Below are 17,271 nucleotides of genomic sequence, written 5' to 3' on the forward strand. Positions count from 1 at the left end.
AGTGCCAGGATTAAAAGTACATAAATTAAAAATAAAAAGATTTTGTTTGTTTGAGACAGGGTTTCTTGTCTTATTAGCCAGGTAGTTAAACTCCCCCCCCACCCCCCCCCCACCTCCCCCACCCCCCCCACCCCCCCCCACCTCCCCCACCCCCCCCACCCCACCCCCGCCGCCTTTTTTTTTTAAGTGGGTTCTGGGAGTCAAACTTTTTTTTTTAATTTATTTTATTTTATATGAGTGCTTTACAGAAGAGGGCAGCAGATCTCATTATAGATGGTTGTGAGCCACCATGTGGTTGCTGGGAATTGAACTCAGGACCTCTTATAGAGCAGGTGGCGCTCTTAACCACTGAGCCATCCCTCCAGCCCGTTAAGCTTGCTTTTAATCCCAGTACTTGAGAGACACTGCATGTGTGTATATGTATCATGTGCTTGCCTGGCACAGAAGTCAGGAGAGGTCAGATCCCATGGAACTGGAGCCATGATTCTGAGCTCCCATTCAGGAATGGAAGTGGAACTTGACTTCTCTGTAAGAGCTGCAAGAGTTCTTAACCTCAGAGCCATCTTTCCAGCTCTTCCCCGGCAAACAAGAGGTATTTTAAAGTGAATGTTTTGGTCCAGGAAGAATTTTTATTTTTTAGAGATAAGCTTTCAGCTAACCCTGCCTAGCCTCCAACTCATTTTGTATGTTACTGAGGAGAAGTCTAGACTACTAATCTCCTGCCTCCACCTCCCAAATGCTAGGATCACAGCTTTGTGCCACCATGCTCAGCTGAGGAGGAGCATTTTCTGAAATGAACTTATGGAAAAACTAATAGATCTTCTAGGGCCTCTTGCCCATTTCCATAGGTTAAAGTTGTTTCTATAATGAGATAAGACAGATTGCAGCAGGCAGCATTTCTGATGCGTTCAAAGAATTCTCAGAGGCTGCGTGTAGTGGCCCACGATTTTAATCCCAGCATTCAGGAGGCAGAGGCAACTGGATCTCTGAGAGTTCTAAGCCAGCCTGGTCTACAGAGAGAGTCCAGGACAGCCAGGGATACGCAGAGAACCCCTGTTTTAGGAAAAGCAAAAAATAAATAAATAAAAGGTTTTTGTTTGTTTGTTTGTTTGTTTGTTTTGAGACAAGGTCTCTCTGTGCTAGCCTTGGCTGTTCTGGCCTCGAACTCACAGTGATCCACCTGCCTCTACCTCCTGAGTGCTGGGATTAAAGGCGTGTGCCACCATACCCGGCTTAAATCAAGGTTTTTAATCTGCTTTTAATAAACTTTAGTAGAGAATGAGAAACAGACGTAGTTCCAGTCTTCTACCTACGGATAACCAGTTTTCCTAGCACCACTTGCTGGCAAGAGCCTGTCTATTCTCTAGTGTATGTTTTTAATACCTTTGTCAAAAATTAGGTAACTATAGTTGGGTGAATTTATTTCTAGGTCCTCTATTCTATTCCTCTGGTCTGCATATCTGTTCTGTTTCTTTCCTGTATGTGGGTGTTTTATTTACATGCCTGTCTATGTACTTCCTTCACTAAAGCACATTGCATTATAAATTCTGATGAGAATGTGCAGGCAAATCTTGCAAATACTTAACCATGTGAAAATGTTTATTTATTTATTTATTTATTTATTTATTTATTTATTTATGTTCTGGATTGAACCCCAGGCCTCACACATGATAGAAAGTACTCTACCTCAGGACTATATCCCAGTTCCTATTTTAAGACACCCAGAAATAATACCACCTTAGCTGGGTATAAAGTTTTATGTTTTAGGACTGGAAAGATGGTTCAGTCGTTAAGAGTGCTGGCTGTTCTTCCAGAGAAGCCAGGATTAAGTTACAATACCCACATGTAGGCTCACAACTGTCTGTAACTCCAGTTCCATCTCTCCCTAGTGTAATACCTGTTATTAAGGAAACAACAAATGGAGCAAGATGTCTCAGTGGCTAAAGGGACAATACATCTAACTACCTGAGTTCCATCTCTGTAATTTGTAAGGTAGAAAGAATGAGCTGACCTTTCCCAAGTTGTTCTCTGATCTTTACAAATTCACTGTGGCATATATGCATCAGCATGATTGTGAAAGCAAATACACACACACACACACACACACACACACACACACACACTTAAAAGAAAAAACAAGTGCTGGCTTAGGATGCGTGGATAGGTTAGAAACCCTTATACTGTTGGAACATAAATTAGTGCAGTCACTGTGGAAATCAGTTGGGAAGTTTTTAAAACAAAAACAAACCTAGAGCCAGGTACGATAGCACATGCCTTTTAACGCCAGCACTCAGGAGGCAGAGGCCAGTGGATCTAGGTGAGTTTGAGGACAGCCAGGGCTATATAGAGAGACCTTGTCTCAAAACAAACAAACAAACAAGTCAGAAACAAACCTAAAAAATAAGGGCTTGAAATATGGTTCAGTGGCTAAGACCATTTGTTGCTTTTGCAAAGGACCTGGGTTTGGTTCACAAAACCTACAAGGAAATTCACAATTGTCTGTGCCTCCATTTCTAAGGAATCTTTTTCCGACCTCCAGAGACAATGCACACACATGGTGCGCATAGATCCATGAAGACAGTCGTATACATACAACACTAAATAAATCATTAGAAAAGAAAAAGCAGCCAGGTGTGGTGACGCAAACCTTTAATCCCAACACCCTGGGTGGAAGAAGCAGGTCGATCTCCCTGAGTTTGAGGTCAGCATGGCCTACAAAGTGAGTTCAGGACATCCAGGACTACAAGAGAAACCCTGTGTTGAAAAACAAACAAACAATAAACAAACAAACAAAAAACAACAACAAAGGGAAAAGCCATTTGAAAGAAAATGGGTAGACTTAGACTGCATCACATTAAGTGAAGTAAGCCAGACACAAAAAGATGAATTTATGTTTTCTCTGTAATACGTGGAATCTAAATTCCAACAAAAATTAAGAACTGAAAGTAGAATGGAACTATTTTGGAAAGGAAAGGGAACCAGTGGGAGAGGGATGTGGGACGTGGAGAAGGTAATCAAGAATGTGTGTGAGGGCATGGTGGCACAGGAGGATCACTGTGAGCTCCAGGCCAGCCTGGTCTACAAAGTGAGTCCAGGATAGCCAAGGCTACACAGAGAAATCCTGTTTCAAGAAACAAAACAAAAGAATGTGTGAACATGAGCAAAGTACATGTATGAAAACGTCATAATGAAACTCATTGCTCTGCAGAGTGAATATATTTAAAAACAAAAATACAGAGGCTGGAGAGATGGTCAAGAATTAAGAAAATCTGCTGTTCCTGCAGAGGACAGGATGGTTTTCAGCACACATACAGTGGCTTAAAACCCTCTGCAACTCCAGTTCCAGAGGATCTGATGCCTTTTTTTGGGTTTGGGGCACCAGGCATACACATGGTACACATAAATTCATAAGGGCTCATACACATTAAAACAAACAAAAACCTTAAGAACAAAACCACAGTGGGGTGTGGTGTTGCATACTGTTAGTCCCAGTCCAGGCAGAGGCAGGTAGATCTTTTAAATTTGAAGCCAGCCTGGTCTAAAGAGGAAGGTTATACAGAGAAACCCTGTCTCAAAAAACCAAAACCAACCAACCAAATAAGTAAAACCACAAAAAACCCAAAACCACAACATTGGCTTAGCCTCTAGGTGGGCAGTGTTTCAAAATGGCAGATTCACTGAACACTTATTTGTTCCTTTGGTCTGATGGGTCAGTGCTAAGGAAGTAAGCTAGGGACTTGGGCCTGCTCCTGCAGTAACTTTTACTACAAACCTGTTGGTATTTGCTTCTCTTGTTCACTTTACTTGGAGCTCAAAGAAGCTACAGGTGTTTCTGTGTAGAAATGTAGCTGATTTCCTGTGCAGAACTTTTGCTTTCACCAGTCCAGGTACAGGGAACTAAGGATTGAATAAACACTGATTGAAAGAACAAACAAAATTGACTGTCATTGTTATTTTTTCCCTTCCCCTTTCTGTCTTTTTATTGCTACGATGTTGAAAAAGTACAAAACTTTGAAATGGGCCAGATGTGGTGGCCCATGCCTTTAATCCCAGCACTAGAGAGGCAGAGGCAGACGGATCACTGTGAATTCGAGGCCAGCCTGGTCTACAAAGAGTCCAGGACAGCCCAAAGCACAGAGAAACCTTGTCTCGAAAAACAAACAAACAAAAAAACCAAACCAAACCAAACAAAAGACCTTTGAAGTGGGCAAGAGTAAGGTTGATTTCCCCCCCCCCCCAAACTTGGGTTTTACAACTTGGACTTTACATAACAGGTGCCTTTCTGGATGAGTTTGAACTATTATGGATCCCCACCCCCAGGCAGAGACTGGTTACCACTATGTAGCGAAGGGGTCTTCGCCCAATCCTCCTATCTCAGCCTAAATGTTGGGATTACAGGCGAGTTCCACCTACCCAACCATGTATCAGATTGTGCTAGTCACAATGCCGCATTTTACACACAAGAGTCCTTCTATTTAAACGCCTTTTGCAATGAGATTCAGAACGTTTTATTTCAAGGATCACTCTGTGCATTCTTTATGAATTGTCACCATGCTCTCTCTATTTTGCGGGTGCTTAAAATGGGGCACACCAGTACTAAATTCGGCTTTGTAACAATGACTAATTCGCACACCTCCGATGCAGTGTTAGACAGACAGCCGCAGGGTTCCTGCCAACAATTACTGCTTTTGGTCCCAGCACGCTCAGACCTCCCGCTTATATAGGGAGGCAGCGTCCTGACCCTCCGCGACCTCTTTGTCATGGCGTCCGCTGGGCGTCTACCAGCTGAGGCTTCCGCAGCCAAGCGGGCGTGGACCTTCCCAAGATGGCGGGGCTGGGCCCTCAGCGCGCGGTGGGCGGGGCTCCGTCGCCGGAGGCGGGGCAGCAGGGCCGAGGGGTCGGGCTAGCAGGCGTGCGGCTTCGGAAGCAGGCAGTCTCAGCGCGCTTGCGCGGAGCGGCCCTGCGCGCAGTGAGGCAGTGGCGGGGGAAGGCACCGGTGGGGCCGACGGGCGGGCTGAGGAGGGGAGCGGGCGAGCGAAGTCCCAGTGCGCGCCGCGGCGGTCCGGGTACCCTCCCCTTCCGGGCGTGAGTCGCTGAGAGGAAAGCCGAACGGAGCCGACTGGCATAGGCAGCGAGGTGCTTCTCGGGTCGCTCCGGACCGGCCTCCCGCGGCTTCGGCGCTCCTCCAGTCGCGGGGCCCGGCTTCCTCAACACACCGAGCCTCCAGCCACCGTCAGAGCTCGTCTCGGTCCTTCGAAGCCCCGGCGGCAGTCCGGGCTCTTGGCGGGGAGGATGACGGAGCTGCAGTCGGCGCTGCTACTGCGAAGACAGCTGGCAGGTGAGCGGCGGGGCGCCGGGCCGCGATCGCGGACTGACGAGCCGCTCGCCTCCTCTCGCCCGCTCGCAGGCTGTGGGTGGCGGCGAGCCGCGAGGGTGGCAGCCCGCGGGTCGCGGCCGGGCGGCCGGCGACACCGCTGGCCCGGCTGCGGAGGGCGTTGGGGGCGGGGACGCGCCCCAGCCTCGCCCTCGGACGGGCCGGGCGCCCAGGGCGGCTGCCCCCTCCCCCACGGCACTGGGGCGTTGCGGGGGAGGGGCGTGGGTCCTGGCCGGGGCCGACCCTCCCCGAGGGGCGGATCCCGGGCTCAGGTGCGGCGGAGGCCGCGGAACCGAGTCCCAGCCGTGGCGGGGGCCGGCTAGGGGAGGCGCGCCAAACTTCTGGGCCGGCAGCGCGGGGTCCGCGGAGTTGGGGCAGACAACAAAAGCGACGGCTGGGGTGGCCTGGGTTACCGGCGCCCGGCGCCGAAGGGCTCGGCGGGGAGCGCGACTCGGCTTTGCTTGCCTCCGCCTGGCACGGGCTCGGGCTGCGCCGCCTGTCTCGGGGAGGGTGGGCGCGGGCGCTGAGGGGAGCCGCTCTCTGGCCGGCCCGGGCTTTGTGCTCCGTGCGGCTCGGGCTCCCGCGCAGGCCCGCAGCCACTGGGCTGTGGCCGCCCTTGGCTCCCGGTAGGGGTGGCGGCCAAGTGCCTCCCCGATGTTAGCCTCAGTCCCCCTCCCCCATTGTCCCGGCCGAGGCCGTTTGCGGCTTCCAGGTTGACTTTTTAGGGGGTTGGCTCCTACTCTGCTAGGACTGTGTGAGCGGAGCATGCGCGCTGGAGGCGTACGTGTGCGGAGTGGAAGCAGGGGGGAGGGAGGAGGCGGGTTGGAGGCTTCACAATGCCGCCCCACGTGCTGCCAGATTTAAAGAGAAATGAACCGGTAGTTACCCCTGCTGCCCAGCGCCAAGCGTGTGCTGTGCTGGGTTCAGGGGATTTTTACCCCTCCTCAGTCTGAGCCGAAGGCCGCGCCCCACACCCCCAATCCCCCGCCGCTCCCCTCCGAGCGAAGCGCTGAAAGCTGGAATGAAGTTAAATGAAAGAGATTTCTGTGAGTTCGAGGTGTCAGTTAAATCGCCTTTATGGCTTCTTAAGGAAAAGGTCGACAGGGGCTGTGGCAGATTGTATAATTAGGTTTATTATTAGACCATGAGCTAGCAAGTTTGGACAAGTATTAAAATTCTAGATGGGACCCTGATTTGAAGTGAGTGGAAAACTTAGGATAACCCTCATATACTATGTTCGAAAGAAGTGAAATAATTTATTGCATCTTATTTAGGAACATTCTCCCCCCACCCCCCACCCCCCACCCCGTGGACTTTTCCTGTTTTGTTATGGAGAAAGGAATTACGGTTTTTGTCCCTTTATCAGAGGTAGGCCGGTTCTCTGAACTCCAGGCCTGCCTGGTCTACAGTAGTGAATTCCAGGACAGCTATGATATGTCGAGAAGCCCTGTCTCAAAAAACAAAAACAAAACCCAACAATATCTAAGTTGGTTGGTTGGTTGGTTGGTTTTCGTTTTTCGAGATAGGGTTTCTTTGTGTAACCTTGACTGCCCTGGACTCGCTTTGTAGAACAGGCTGGCCTCGAACACACAGTGATCCACCTGCCTCTGCCTCCCGAGTGCTGGGATTAAAGGCGTGCGCCACCACTGCCTAAAACAGCATTAAAAAAAAAAGACATTCACTTATTAAGTACACAGTGTTCTATCTGCAGGCCAGAAGAGGGCATCAGATCACATTATAGGTGATTGAGCCACCACTATTGGTTGCTGGGAATTGAACTCAGAACCTTTGGAAGAGCAGGTGGTACTCTTAACCACTGAGCCATCTCTCCAGCCTTTTTGTTTGTTTGTTTGTTTGTTTGTTTGTTTTCGAGACAGGGTTTCCACTCCCGGCTTTGATTTTCTGATGATGTATTCTAAAATACACGGTAAGAAAGAATAGAAAGTGATTGACTTTTCAGGTTATTTTATAAAGTTACTTGATTGCCAAGTAGATTACTTTCATTCTTGATCAGAGACAGTGTAAATATAGTTTGTCAATTCTAGAGATTTTTAAATTAACTTGCTCAAGATGTATATATAGAACACAGTTTGTTAATTGAAATGTGAAAACATTAAATTTATTTGGGAAGTCTTGATAAGCATCTGAAAATAAATTTTTTTCCCACTTTAGTAGCTTTGTTTTATTTTGTTGTTTTTTGAGCATGGCTTCTCTGTGCACCCTTGGCTGTCCTGAACTCACATTGTAGACCTCTTGTCTCCTGGATGCTGGGATTATAGTGGTGCACCACCAATACCATCTAGTAGCATTTTTTTAAAAATGAGTTTTCTAGTATTACTTAAGTAGTAAAATATGTTAAAATGGAATCTCTTGAAATCAATGAACTTGTATATGGTGTGATTATAAATGCCTTAAAAATATTAAAATGAACTGAGTAGGTAGCACAAACCTGGTGTTTTTTCTCACTGCTAGAATTTCAGTGGCTGCATTTGTTGAGCTAGTGGTGTCCCAGTGATAAAAAAGTTTTAATTCATTACCTAGCAGAATTTATCCTGTATGAGGAGCTTTGTTACTTCAGTATTTGAGCAGAACGGTGCCCCGTTATAGAATTTCTCATTTCTGGTACTGTGACATGGAGAACAATTGTTGTGGAAAGTTGTATCTGTGCAGTAAAAGTTACAATATTCCTGCTCTGTATTCACAGGATACCAGCAGGACATCCAATCATTTGGGCAGTGAAAAATATATCTGTTGCCAAAAGTCCCCTGAGACAAAGTCATTGGGTTAAGGTATTTCACCATTATGGCCTTTGGGGAGCCAGAAGAACAACGCATGCATGCACTCACACGAAACCAGATAGCGTGTATATTTCTTTGTGATATTATTAGGTTGTGACTTACTCCTTTAAGGATTTAGTTAGTGACAGGTGTTTGTTTGGGGGAAGATTAAACATTAAACACCCAAGAAGTCCCTTAGTATAATAGACCAATTAAAAACATTCTAAAGCTGGGAGGCAGAGGCAGGCGGATTGCTGTGATTTCGAGCAGCCTGGTCTACAAAGGGAGTCCAGGATAGCCAAGGCTATCATAGAGAAACCCTGTATGGAAAACCCAACAACAACAACAAAACAAAAAACCCCAAAATCATTCTAAATATATTATAGAGTACAGAGCTGAGAGTGGTGGCACATTCATTTAATCACAGCATTTGGGAATGAACTTGAGGCCAGCCTGTTCTACATAGACACTGTTAAAAACAACAACAACAAACAAGAAAACTCCACCACCAACAAAATCCAGAGTACAAAAGTTAAGTCATTTTTTTTCTCCTGACCAATAGTACTCTTTGAGGGACCTTGACTTTACAGAGATTATTTTTTTAGATTTTATTTTAATTGAGACAGTGTTTTGCTTTGTAGTTGAATGTGGCTTTAGAATATTTGGCCTACCTACCTCTGCCTCTCTTATTCAGGTTATAGGCGCCTATCCCAGCTGGAGAGGTGATGTACTTATTGGCTTTTTGGCTGAGGACTGAAATGTTCTTTTACTTTGCATATCTCATTTAATTCTCCTGAAAGAAAATAGGCTTAGTGAGGTCAAATAAATTGCTGAAGGTTAAATGAATGCTGCTAATGGGATTGGTGGGAGCCAGGACCTTCTTATTATATAGACTCGTTTTCAAGTGGGTAAATTGCTCCCTAGGGATTAGTACTTGACACAATCCAATGAAGTAGAATTTTATTTTATGAAAAAAATTTTGTTATGTGTAAGGGTATTTTGCATGTATGTCTGTATGCCACAAGGCTGCCTGGATTGTGCTTGGTACTAGAAGAGGGCACCTGTTGGAGGGTACCAGACCTGTTGGAACGGGAGTTACAGATGGTTGTAAACTGCTTTGTGGTTCCTGGGTATCTCTGGCCTTTCTGTAAGAGCAGCCAGTGGGTTTCTGTTTTGGTTTTTTTTTTTTTCTCTTTTCTTTTTCAAGACAGAGTTTCTCTGTGTAGCCTTGGCAGTCCTAGACTCACTTTGTAGACCAGGTTGGCCTCGCACTCACGGCCATCCGCCTTTCTTTGCCTCCGGTGCTGGGATCAAAGGCATGCGCCACCACACCTGGCCACAGCCAGTGTTCTTAACTGCTGAGCCATTTATTTGTCCTCATAAAATAGAATTTAAAAAATCAAATGCCGTGTGTGATGCTACACTCCTTTGATTCCAGCACCTGCTGGCAGATGCAGATGACAGATGCAGATGAATCGCTGAATTCAAGACCATCCAGGACTACATAGTAAAACCCTGTCTAGGACACTGGGGTGGTGTCTCAAATACTCAAATATTCTTTTTGAAAAAAATTTATGGTTTTTTTGGGGGGGGTGTTGAAGACAGGGTTTCTCTGTGTAGCTTTGTCTGTCCTAGACTCACTTTGTAGGCCAGGCTGGCCTTGAACTCACAGCGATCTGCTTGCTTCTGTCTCTGGAGTGCTAGAATTAAAGGCGTGCGCCACCACGTCCAGCTCTTATTTATGTGTTGTATGGATATAAGCGCTCTATTTGCTTGTACACCTCCATTCCAGAAGAGGGCATCAGATCCCATTATAGGTGGTTGTGAGCCACCATATGGTTGTTGGGAATTGAACTCAGGACCTCTGGAAGACAGATGGTGCTCTTAACCGCTGACACTCTCCACTCCCCAAATATCATCTTAATATCATTGTTTTTCCATCTTAGTAAAAAATTTTTTGTATAAAATAGCAAAATCTTAAGGTCTGGAGAGCTGGCTCAGGGTTTAAAAATATTCACTGGTGGCTGGAGATACATATTTATATATGTATCATGCATTTATTGAAAGGTAGGGTCTAATGTAGCTCAGTGTACCCAATGATGACCTGAACTTCTGATGCTATAGCCTTCATCATGTGAATGTTTGGGTTACAGGTGTGTGTCCTCATCATGCCTGGCTTTATGCAGTTCTAGGTACTGAATACAGAACTGCATGCTAGGCAAGTACTCCACTAAATGAGCTACATCTTTATGCTCTTCTTTTACTTCAGTTCTTTCTTCATAATTTCATAGACATTCTAAAATAGGAAGAATCCCTTTATGCAATAACAAAATATTTAGAGCTTTTATAGTAGAAGCCTTGATTGTGGTTTTTTGTTTTGTTTTTTGAGATAGTTTCTCTGTGTGTAGCCTTGGCTGTCCTGGAATTGCTTTGTAGACCAAGTTGTCTTTGAACTCAGAGAGATCTGCCTGCCTCTGCCTCCTGAGTGCTGGCTTGATTGTGTATTTTAAAGTAATTTAAAATAATTTACTTTTATATGTACATTGGTGTTCTGCCTGCGTATAATATCTGTTAGGGTGTCAGATCCCTGGAACAGGAGTTACAGAGACTTCAGAGCTGCCATGTGGGTGCTGGGAACTGAACTCAGGTCCTCTGGAAGAGCAGTCAGTGCTCCCAACTGCTGAGCCATCTCTCGAGCCCCTTAAAGTAATTAAAATACAAAAAACCTATAACCGGTGTTTCTTGACTACTTGTATGAGTAGGTTGTTCCGCTGTACATGTCAGACTGAAGAAATAGAGATTTCTGGTCTCTCCTTCAAAGAGGTTTATTTGTTGATATGGCCCAGGAATCCAGTTGGGCTTCTTTTTTTTTTTTTTTTTTGGTTTTTCGAGACAGGGTTTCTCTGTGGAGCCTTGGCCATCCTGGACTCACTTTGTAGACCAGGCTGGCCTCGAACTCACAGCGATCCGCCTGCCTCTGCCTCTGCTGGGATTAAAGGTGTGCGCCACCACGCCCAGCCTCCAGTTGAGCTTCTTTACTTTTTTTCCCTTCTTTATTTTGTGCTAGAAATTGAACCTAGCTGAATGTTAGGTGCAAGCATTTTACTACTGAGCCACACTCTCAGCCCAAGACTTTAATACTTTTTTGTTGTTGTTCTTGTTTTGAGACAGGGTTTCTCTGTGTATCCTTGTAGACCAGGTGGCCTTGTACTCACAAAGATCTGCCTACCTCTGCCTTGCTATGCTGGGGTTAAAGGTATGTGCTACCACTCTTGGCTACTTCAATACTTATTAATGTCCTTTTAGAATATATTGGCATTCTGACAACCCCAGTGGTCTCAAACAAGAGAAAACGAGTAAGTGGTTATTCCTCTAACATGTGGAGGATTCAGAGTAATGAATATATTAAGAATTGTTGTGGGAGGGGGGCTGGAGAGGTGGCTCAGCAGTCCTAAGTTCAATTCCCAGCAACAATGTGGTGCCTCACAAACCATCTATAATAGAATCTGATTTCCTCTTCTGGTGTGCAGGCAAAGTTGCAGACAGGACACTCATATACATTTAAACCAAACAAAAAATCCCAAAACAATGGATGGTTGAGGAGTTGGCTCAGCAGTTAAGAACACTGGCCGTTCTTGCAGCTGACCAGGGTTTGATTCCCAATGCCCATGTGGGTCATCTCATTCCATTTCCAGGGGATTTGAAATTCTCTTCCGGCTTTTGCAGGCACCAGACATGCAGGTGGGACAGACATACATGCAAGCAAAACACCCATACAGCTAAAATAAATAAAACAATTAAAAAAACAAAAGGAATGGTTGAAGTTTGACTCAGTGATACACTTTGCCTAGGATGTGTGAGGGTCTAGGTTTGATTCCCCAAGCATTGCTCAAACCAAAAAGAAAGATCCTATATGCTTAGAAATTGGAGAAAAGAGCCAGGTATAGCGAGTCCAGGACAGCCAAGACTAACAGACCCTGTCTTGAAAAACCAAAAACAGAGAGAGAGGGGGGGGGGGGAGGGAGGGTGGGGGGGGGTGGGGGGAGAAGCTTACAAGTGTATTTATATCATATCAAACTATTATTCAAGTGCTAGGGGAATTTGCTTTTATTTTGTGTGTGCCTGCACGTGCGCATGTATATCTTTTTTTCTTTTCTTTTTTTTTTATGACAGGTTTTTACATAGGCCAAGCTGGACTTGAACTTGCTTTGTGCACAAGCATGAGTTTAAGTTTCTGAACTTACTGTCTTTCCTCCAGCCAGGCTTGCAGATACCTGGTTTTATTCAGTCCTAGGGATCCTACTCAGGATTTTGGGTATGTTAGACAAACAGTACCAGCTGACCTACATTCTAGCCAAACCTTGAAGTTGTGTTTTGCTTTTTTTTTTTTTTTTTTTTTTTTTTTGGAGACAGGGCTTCTCAATGTAGTTCTGCCTCTCTGGGAGCTTACTTTGTTGATCACGCTGCTTTTTTAAAATATATTTTATTAATTTATTCATATTACATCTGAATTGTTATCCCATCCCTTGTATCCTCCCATTCCTCCCTCCCTCCCATTTTCCCCTTACTCCCCTCCCCTATGACTGTGACTGAGGGGGACCTCCTCCCCCTGTATATGCTTATAGGGTATCAAGTCTCTTCTTGGTGACCTGCTATCCTTCCTCTGAGTGCCACCAGGCCTCCCCATCCAGGGGATGATCACGCTGCTCTTGAACTCACAGAGATCTGCCTGCCTTAGCATCCCAAGTGCTGAAATTAATGTGCTTCTTGCTTGGATTTTTTTTTTCTTTTTTGGTTTTTCGTGTCAGGGTTTCTCTGTGTAGCCCTAGTTGTCCTGGAACTCACTCTGTAGACCAGGCTGGCCTCAAACTCAGAGGTCTACTTGCCTCTGCCTCTGGAGTACTGGGATTAAAGACATGCATCAACAGCAGTTGGCTTCATGCTTGGAAAATTTTAATGCCCAGAAGTCATGTATTAGTAAAGAGGTAATGTGACAGGTATTTATTGTACTGAACACTTGGACACAGAAAGCACTAGGACTGGTAAAGTGACTGCTGCCAGCTTGAGAACCTAAGAGTTGTAGTAAGAGAATGGGCTTAGATGCAAATTGTGCACATGCACAAAACAAAGAAAAATTGTACTAATGGGGCTGGAGAGATGGTTCAGCAGCCAAGTGTTGGCTGCTTTTCTATAGGACCTGAGTTCAATTTCCAGCACAAATGCCAGGCTTTTCACAGCTGCATGTAACTTGAGCTCCAGGGTAAGTGATGCCCTCTCCTGGCCTCTCCAGGTATGTACACACATTACATACACTCATACAAATGCACACCTGTACACATAAAGTAAATCTTTAAAAAAAAAAAAAAAGTTAAAAATAGCCAAGTAACATTAATAAAGCAAATATGGTTTGGAGAGGTTTTTGTTTTTGAGACAGTGTTTCTCTATATAACAGTACTGGTTGTCCTGGATTTGCTTTGTAGACCAGGCTGGCCTCAAACTCACAGAGATCCACCTGCTTCTGCCTCCTGAGTGATGGGATTAAAGGCATGCACCACTACGCCCAGCTATGGAGAAGTATTGTATTGCTTAAAATCACTCTAGATAAGGAAACATACAGGAATTATTTATTTGATATATTGTACTATGGAACTTGAAGAAAGCTTTTGGTGAATACGTGACCTTTTTAAAAACGTTTTTTATTTTACTTTATGTCCATTGGTGTTTTTCCTGCATGCAGGTCTGTATTAGTGTTAGAAGCCATGGAACAGGTGCTGGGAATTGAACCCAGGTCCTCTGGAAGAGTAGCCTGCTCTTAACCATTGAACCATTTCCCCAGCCCAAGTGAACTTCTTTTCTTTTTTTAAAAATAGATTATTTATTTTATTATTATGTATACAGTGTTCTGCCTTCCTGTACTCCAGGATAGCTGCAGCTGTCCTGGTCATCTCATAGTACTGACATGTCCAAAGTGTTGTCATGTCCACTGCAACTGTGTTGCGCTTTTATAATATCCTCTCTAGATTTTATTCGGTGACTCTAACTCTGCCATATACTGTCAACTTCTCTCCATGACCCTTTCAATTCTGAGTATTTTACTGCAACTGAGGCTTCAGCTGCTCCCACATGGCTGAGTGCCAGATCTGACAGCAGCAGAAATCAACACAAAGCCCAATGTGACACTACTCACCTTGGTGACCAGCCAGCAACGGAGTGGCAGGTTGATTGTATTGTACCATTTCCATTGTGGAAGGGGCAGACGACAGTCACACTTTGTATTTGCTGTAAAATAGTATAGTCCAGGTAGCTGGGTAAAATATTGCTGTGATATCTGAGATGGGACAAAAGAATAAAATTGAAATGGCCCTAGGCACTTGGAGAAACTTAAAAGTGGTCCAGCACACTTGGGAGGTGGAGATGGATCACCAGCCAATGCAGGGCAATAAGCTGTTGGAAGTATCCATTGTTAAACCTAAAACTTCATTAGGGCCCTCAAGAAGATCTTTACTCTACCCCACATTTACTTTAAGTAGGTCGCTTAGATTATATATAACTGCTCTATAGATCCTTCGCAGTGAATACAGTTTGAGATTTCTTGCTGCCATATTCAGCTTTGCCAAGATAAGTTTAGCTTTGTTTTGCTTTTTTTCTTTTCCTTCCTTTGTTCCTTTTTTCCTCCTTCTCTTCCCTTCCTTCCTTTTTTCCAAAGAATTGGCCAAAGGCTTTAATCCATTTGTAGACCAAGACTTATTTATTAGTCAAGAGATAGATGAAGACTCTAGTCTGAAAATCAATTATTATTAAAAAAAAAAAGATTTATTTATTTATTTATTATGTATACAGTGTTCTGCCTACAGGCTAGAAGAGGGCACCAGATTTCATTATAGATGGTTTTGAACTACCATGTGGTTGCTGGGAATTGAACTCTGGACCTTTGGAAGAACAGCCAGTGCTCTTAAGCTCTGAGCCATCTCTCCTGCCCTATTATTTACGTCAAGTGTTAAAAAAAAATTACTTAAAGCCAGGAGAGGTGGGTCACACGTTTAATCCCAGTACTTAGGAGGCAGAAGCAGGTGATCTCTGTTAAGTTGGAGGCTGCCTGGTCTACAAAGTGAGTTTAGAACAGCCAAGGCTACACAGGGAAACCCTGTCTTTCAAAACAAAGCAAAACAACAAAATTTGCTTTAAAAGGATGGGAAAAATGGGTTAGTAGCTAAGGGAACCTGCTTCTTTTACATAGAGGACCCACATAGAGGACTCTTCCTGTTGGGAAGAGTCATAGCTGTCTAACTCAAGTTCAAGGAGATCTGATGTCCCCTTCTGGCCTCACCAATATGATCTGTGACATACTATTTTAAAAGTATTAATGAAAAAAAAAAAGCTTACAAAGTAGTATGTTTCCTTATAGCATTCTTAATACATAGTTTTGGCTGATTCCCTCTCATATCTTTACCACCCCGTCTGCTCCAAATCGGCCCCTCTTCCATTTCATATCTTATGTCTTGTTGCCTCTCACCTTACTTTCATTTATTAAACACATATTTAACAACTAAAAGTAAGATCAACATATGAGAGAAAGCGTATTTGTCTTTCTGAGCCTGGGTTCCCTTAACATTTTCATTTCTCTGTTTTTCTATGAAACTCATTTTTCTTTACAGCTGAGTAAAAATCCATAAAAATGGAAAGCTTGCCAGGAGGTGGTGACACACACCTTTAATCCCAGCACTTGGGAGGCAGAGGCAGGCAGAATTTGTGAGTTCAAGGCCAGCCTAGTCTACAAAGCGAGTTCCAGGACAGCCAGAGCTGTTACATAGAGAAACCCTGTCTCAAAACAAAAAATATTGAAAGCGTCATGAGTTTCTATCACTTTTAACATTAGTATCTGTTGAAACAGTCATTGTCCACATGGTTTTGGTGAAGAGACAGAAGGATGGTTTAAACACTGGGTTTTGAAAACCATGGCCAGTTGCTGCCTGTTATTTTTCTCTTTGTTGTTTTGGATTCTCTTTAAACTACTTCCCAGTAGACAGAAAGCTGTGTATCTAACTAGCTGTGCGTCTTAAGGTGCCTGTGTAAATTGGGTAGTGGTGTTGCACACCTTTAATCCTAGCACTTAGAAAGAAGGTTGAGTCTGGAGATCTCTGTGTTTGGGGCCAGCTTGGTCTACAGAGCAGGTTTTAGGACAGCCAGGGCTACCCAGAGAAACCCTGTCTCAAAAAACAAAAACAAAAATAAATAAAACAAAAGGTGTTGGTACTTAATAACCTCTCCTTATAGAGTTATAAAAGCAACCCTTTCAAACTCATTTTGGATATTGTGAAAAAGTCATTTTTTTTATTTCTTTTTCTTTTTTACATATTTATCATTTTTTAATTTTTATATTCATCTAGTGTGCTGGAGACTGACTTAGGTTTTCAGAAATATAAGCAAGCAAGCCTTCTTCCACTGAGCCATATCCCTTGTCCTGTAGTTTCCTTTTAACAGAGGCCTTTTAAAAATACTTAATTTTAGGGCTGAGAGATGGCTCAGTGGTTAAGAGCGCTGGTAGTTCTTCCAAAGGTCCAGAGTTCAATTCCCAGCAACCACATTGTGGTTTATTACCATCTATAATGAGATCTGGTGCTCTTTTTTGGAATGCAGGCATACATGTAGGCAAAATACTTTATAAATAATAAAAAAATTAAAAATATTTACTTTTCATGTATATGAGTGGTTTGCCTGTTTTTGTGTGCACCACTGGCATGTTTGTGCTATAGAGGCCTGAAGATGGCACCAGATCCTCTGGGATTGGAGATGGTTGTGAGCTGCCATGTAGATCCTGGGTCCTCATGAGGAGCAGCCAGTGCTCTTACTTGTTGAACAACCTTTCCACTCCTAGGACCCTTTAATTTTTTTAAATTTATGCCGGGCGTGGTGACACACGCCTTTAATCTCAGCACTCGGGAGGCAAAGGCAAGCAGATCACTGTGAGTTCAAGGCCAGCCTGGTCTACAAAGCGACTCCAGGACAACCAAGGCTACACAGAGAAACCCTGTCCCAACCGTCCCCCCATCCTGCCCCCCAAAACAACGTTTATAAGTGTTTTGTCTCCATGTCTACAAAAGGAGTCCAGGACATCAAGGC

General features: G+C 44.4%; 1 protein-coding gene and 1 long non-coding RNA gene across 3 annotated transcripts in view; one reads left to right on the forward strand and one right to left on the reverse strand.

Annotated features, from left to right (window-relative positions):
- Positions 1 to 2,632: 2,632 nt before the first annotated feature.
- On the reverse strand, positions 2,633 to 4,758 carry LOC311580096. 2 transcript variants are annotated; one of them, XR_014773355.1, is made up of 3 exons: positions 4,634 to 4,758; positions 3,773 to 3,897; positions 2,633 to 2,754 (listed from the first exon to the last, which is right to left on the reverse strand). It is a non-coding gene; the product is annotated as an uncharacterized lncRNA (long non-coding RNA). The 2 variants fall into 2 exon arrangements; XR_014773356.1 differs by having other exon boundaries at positions 2,633 to 3,897.
- A 100-nt stretch (positions 4,759 to 4,858) lies between these two features.
- Positions 4,859 to 17,271, forward strand: part of UBE2G1 (ubiquitin conjugating enzyme E2 G1) — a 70,955-nt gene continuing 58,542 nt past the window's right edge. The window contains exon 1 of the mRNA XM_084751338.1: positions 4,859 to 5,338. Coding sequence (XP_084607464.1) covers positions 5,293 to 5,338 — 46 coding nt within the window. The 5' untranslated portion in view covers positions 4,859 to 5,292. The remainder of the gene's footprint in view (positions 5,339 to 17,271) is intronic.

The sequence above is a fragment of the Acomys minous genome (genome assembly GCF_964271855.1).
Source record: "Acomys minous genome assembly, chromosome: 12".
In the NCBI taxonomy this organism is placed as follows: Eukaryota; Metazoa; Chordata; class Mammalia; order Rodentia; family Muridae; genus Acomys; species Acomys minous.